The sequence below is a fragment of the Scyliorhinus torazame genome, chromosome 18 (assembly GCF_047496885.1).
Source record: "Scyliorhinus torazame isolate Kashiwa2021f chromosome 18, sScyTor2.1, whole genome shotgun sequence".
Lineage (NCBI taxonomy): Eukaryota > Metazoa > Chordata > Chondrichthyes > Carcharhiniformes > Scyliorhinidae > Scyliorhinus > Scyliorhinus torazame.
In genome coordinates, this window is record NC_092724.1 from 126,312,428 (window position 1) to 126,317,744 (window position 5,317).

Consider the following 5,317-nt stretch of genomic DNA (forward strand, 5'->3'; position numbering starts at 1 on the left):
ACTCAGTAATGGATGTAACCCAAAACAGTAGCATATTATCAGCCACCTGATAGCATTTAAATATTGAGTACTTACTATCTAGTGGAGATTCATAATAAATTACCTGACAAATAAACAAAAAGTAATTTGAAGGAGATAACCTGAAAAGCATATGATTATCAATTTGCCCAGTGCACATTAATAAATAAAGTATTGTTTTCAAGTGTGATGCTAAGTATGCCCTGCAGATATCTATTTTTCTTCCCACTCCTTTTAAATAAACAACACATTAAAATATAGCATTTGTTACTCTTTTGGGAACAGTGGCGGTTTAGAAGAGTACCACTTTACAGATATTTAAAATTAGTTTATCCATGATGATTCCCAGTGATGCCATGAGTGAATTACACAGACAGTTAATTCAAGCTGATGTTTGGCTTGCAAACATATTGAAGAACTTGTTAACACTCAGCTCGGCTACAATATTCACACAATGTAGTTCATCTCCGCAGTGACCAGTCATGGCATTCTATCATAATTTTTTTTCATTTAAAAGTAAAACAAAATGGCAATTTTTGTTGTGTTCAATTGCTTGGTGTGTGTGGGGGTTAACTGCTCACTATGCTGTGAGTCAAGCCTGTGGATGTGGTGAGAGAATCTGAAACCTGGCTGTAAGCCTGAGGCTGTGGACATTTTAAAAGAATTTAGAAAGCTTCTGTTCAATGTAATCTCAGCATCAACACCTGGGAAACGCCAGCTCAAAAGAGACCTACTTGGAGGAACCTCCTGATTGAAGGACACAATTCTTCGAGGACACTTGATGGCAAGAGGAGGCCCTGAAAAGGGGCCGGAGAAAGGAATACCTGTGATCTAGAATCCAAGGACCAATCCCATCTCCTGGAAACATCTGCCAGGTGTGGGGTCAAAGATGAAAATTGCTTATTGTCACAAGTCGGCTTCAAATGAAGTTACTGTGAAAAGCCCCGAGTCGCCGCATTTCGGCGCCTGTTCGGGGAGGCTGGTACGGGAATTGAACCCGCTATGCTGGCTTTAGTCTGCTTTACAAGCCAGTTATATAGCCCACTGTACTAAACTAGCCAAGATGTGGCTCGAGGATTGGGCTCATCAACCACACAAGGGCCCACAGAACCTGTGACCAGTAACACAGAGTTTCTTAGGTGGACAATCATATTCCTCAGAGAATGTTCGCCGGAGAAGTTCAAATATAGAACCTGGTAAGAGTCATCTCTGCATATCTCCGAGCCATAAAGCACAGTATTGTTCAATAGCACTTTCTACACAAAAGAACATATAAATCCCATACTTTCTTTCCAGTGGTTTGATGTGTAAAACCTAAAGTTCTTCATTAATGCAGTAAGAATCTTTATGGCTCACATGACACACAAAATGATCCCCTGCCTCCTATTTACATGTCAGTCAGGGGTATAAATGTCCAGTCAGGTTTTCAAACTTGGTTATTTACTGGTGAAACAGTGGATTGAACATTGACTTTCACCTGTATAGACTAACTTGAGTCTATGCAGGTGCACTGAGAATATCCCCTTCCTCTGCTGACTTCAGGTGCTTAATGGAATGAATTTGTGAATTTGCAACTCAATTCCTTGTGGAAAGAAACCCCTAACTGCTTAGTTTGGCACAAAAACTCGGCAGCTGAAAGGAAAATAGGACAGCTTGGGGCAGAGGCTCCCCCTCGTCCTCCTCGCCAACACCCCTTCAAAAGTCCCACCCCCGCATCCCATCCACCCCACCTTGGGGCAGGAATCGGATGCCCCTAGGTGTGCATTTGCCCCAGGGTTGCATTCCCCACCTGCTGAGGTTAGCGATCTGACCACACCCCACTCAGGGATGCTGTCGGTTGAGGGAATATTGCTAGTTCTGGAGAACTCCTTGCTTTTGTAACAGATACATAGGTGCCTGTTCTTCAAGTATGTTTCAAAGCCTGCTTTTGGGAAGCATCTGCTCTTTGGGTGCTCTGGCTGTAGCTCGCCAATGTAAATCAATGTCCTTTAGCCCCCAAGATTAGGGAGGCGTGCTTAGTTGCTGGCGGCAGCAGCAATATTCTCTGCAACACAGAGTAAGTTAATTTTAGGGTTGTCAATCGCCCCGTCAGGAAAATTCACACTATAGAATTGTGTTGTGAAGGTGCAATCGGGTGACTTCCTTAAATTAAATAACGAAAATAAAAGAAATATCAAAACTTAAATAAAACATTTCATATTGATGTTTCGAAAAATAAAACGCCTAAAGGGGGCGCCATGAAAACACTCCAATTTATTCCGAAAACCATCAAAATGAGTGCAAATCATTGATATTCCGCTAGGTGGTATCGAGCTAACCTGATTAGGAAATGAGCAGAGCCAGGGAGCGACCTGATTTTGGGCAGACGGGGTGCATTTTCCGTACAGGAATGAACATCCCCCACATCTTCCCTCTGAGAAACAGACTGACATTTGTCAAAGTCTGACTACTGTGCTCTGTATGTGCGTGTGCGCCAACATGGGTTAGATCAAAAGTCCGACTGACCTTATCATTCAGATACATTTAACAGCGGCAATGTGTGTTCGGTTACTTTAACCGATTCCAGATGTAAAGTTCCCAGTAGATTTGGCATCTTCCAGTCTCCCCTGACCATTGGGGGAGTGAAGGGGAACTGAACTGACCCCTGCAACTCCGGACCACTCCTGCCTTGGGACATTGGGTAGTTGTCGGGTGACATTAGCACTGTCAACTTAATTCTGCTGGAGCTGTGACTAAAGGACTGTTAAATGTCTAAACTCCCTGCCACGGATGAAGCTGTTACATAATATATACGTGAGTGTGTATGTGTGCATCTCCAGAATAATGAGCTTTCAGTGAATCTGAAATCCTTACATTTTAGCTGCGATTTGCAGTTTTTGTCCGTACCAATCGCGCATTTGGCGAGTTTTCTTCAATCTTGTTACTCTATTGCAGTTTATTGAAACTAGAGAAAAAGTGGATTAGCTTAAAGAACTTCCAGTAAAATCGGTGCTGCTTTAACTTCCCCACAGTAGGTAAAAGATTTAAACACCAAGCGCAGTATAGATTCGCCACAAGCTCTAAGCCGAGTTACTACCCCCATTATTATTAACGATGTGAGGTGTGTGCCCCCATCTCCGAGTGCCTCCCGATTACTCCTCGGTCTAGCACAACACCAGCTTCTTTTTGTCGAGTTTTATGAAGGTTGTGCTTTCACAAGGGCATTTCAGCTCACGCACAAATGTGAAACGAATGAGACATGGAGATTGGCAACGCCTGCAACGCAAATAAGCCCAGGAGCTGGGCGGGACAATCAAAGCCAGCAAACAGTTCGGGATAGAGTCTTTTATTCATAACTTCTATAAAATAAATATACAAAAGAATATGCATTCTCAGCAACAGTGTAAGAACATGATGTGGTAACATTACATGAAAGTGCAAATAAATGTTAAGCTCCCCCCCCCCCCCCTCCCCCCCCCCCCTCCCAGTATTAAGAAATAAGGGCGATGATCTGAACTCTGTAAACACAGCTTGATCCAGGCTGCACATCGATGCAGCTGGAAGATAAACTTTTATTTGCAACAACGCTGATAGGACTGACCTGGAACCTGCTTTCAGAGTTTACCTCAAATGCATACAATAACCGTTCAGCTTACTGGATAAGCATCAGCATCTTCAGTGAAATCAGCGCAATTAACAGTAACAGAGAGAATTCGACTGGTTCAGATGTGCCCCTTCGGGGGGGTTGTTTTTTTTTGCTTAGCACCTTAAAAAGTTGTTGCACAGTCTGCTCCAATTTGGAGACTTATTCCCCCCCCCCCCCCCCCCAAACCCTGACCGGTTTTAAACTCCGGAGGTGAGTTTGGAGGGGTGGGGGGTGGTATTTTTTATTATTGTTTGATCGGGATCCATGGGGAAAGGAACAGTCCGTTCAGCCCCCCCCCCCCCAACCCCCTCGAGTCTCTTAGGAGACGCTGCAGCTGTTGGTCTTGTTCATGGGGGGACGGCAGTTGTTCTCTGTGGGGAAGGTTTCCCGCCTCCTGCGGAGGGCCGGGCTCAGGCGGCTGGGCAGGTTGGCCTGCTGCAGGAGCTCCCGGAAGAGCTGCAGCACGTTGGCGTTGTCCTTGGCCGAGGCCTCGAGGTGGCGGCCGTTCCACTCCAGCTCCACCAGCGGCACGATGCGGCCGGCGTCCAGCTGGCGCTGGCCCAGCCTGTCCGCCTTGTTGCCCACCACCACCAGCGGGATGTCCTTGTCCCCCTTGATGTCGAGGATCTCGTCGCGCAGGCTCCTCACCGCCTCGAAGGACTCGGCGTCGTCCACGGCGTAGACCAGGGCGAAGGCGTCGCTGCTCTGGATGGAGAGCTTCCTCATGGCGGGGAAGGAGTAGCTGCCGCCCGTGTCCATGATCTCAATCCTGATCTTCATGGAGCCCACCTCGTACTCTTTGCTGTGGAGCTCGTCCACCGTCCGCTTGTACTTGGCCTCGAAGGTGTCGAGCAAAAACCTGCGGATCAGCGAGGTCTTCCCCACTCCGGCCGCCCCCAGGAACACCAGGCGGACCTGGTTCTTTTCCTTCACCGCCAGAGACATTCCCGCTCTGCAATCCTTCTCTTTTGCAAACTCTTTCAAAAACTTGCGGCTGCGCACCGGGGCTCGCTCGGTGTCTCAGCACTGAGAAAGAGAGAGAGCAGCGCCTGTGTTTGAGGCTGCAGCAAGTCCTCCACCGTGCACACCTCTCTCTCCCTCCACCCTGCCAGGCGCTCCGAGTGCCCGGACCCGCCCCGGCCTCGCCTTTATCAAGGGAGGCTGCCACACGGTGACGCTGGCCAGGCCCAATCACAGACCCGCAGGCAAATCAGCAGCAGGACCAACCCGCTCTGACAGAGAATATCAAAGTAGCCGTTCTTCAGCCCCCCATCACGCAGTTCACATAATCCCGACCTGCATCTCACTTCCACCTGCCTGCATTTGTTGCCTATCCCAGACCTAAAACAAAAAAAAGTCATCCCGAGTCTTGCAAGTGGTGGGCAAGAGACCGTTGCCCGCCTCCTTGTGGAACGCGCCTTTGCAAAGAAGGTCTGGATAGAGATGCCAGGTGGTTTCGAGATTCATTCCCAGCAGCTCCGTGAAGGGTGCTAGGGGCTGTTTCCAGGGACACACACCGCATACCGAGACAAGCATCAGCTGCTGCTGGAGGAGCATCAACTCGGTGAAAGATTCTCTTTGGTCTATCTGAAAGTTTTTGATCTTCCAGTGTTATCCTTGTTGGGATTCTTATTTTACCTTCTAATAAGAATCAGTAGGTGGGAGGGTCAAAAA

At 47.6% G+C, this 5,317-nt stretch overlaps 1 protein-coding gene across 1 annotated transcript; it reads right to left on the reverse strand.

Annotated features, from left to right (window-relative positions):
* Positions 1-3,811: 3,811 nt before the first annotated feature.
* rasd4 (rasd family member 4) lies at positions 3,812-4,777 on the reverse strand. Its single transcript, XM_072483318.1, has one exon. It carries the CDS (start codon positions 4,586-4,588, stop codon positions 3,962-3,964), a length of 627 nt encoding a protein of 208 aa, XP_072339419.1. The 5' UTR covers positions 4,589-4,777; the 3' UTR covers positions 3,812-3,961.
* Between the last annotated feature and the right edge of the window lie 540 nt (positions 4,778-5,317).

Coding starts and splice junctions, on each gene's coding strand:
- rasd4 (XM_072483318.1), bottom strand. CDS start 4,588: ATGTCTCTGGCGGTGAAGGAAAAGAACCAGGTCCGCCTGGTGTTCCTG.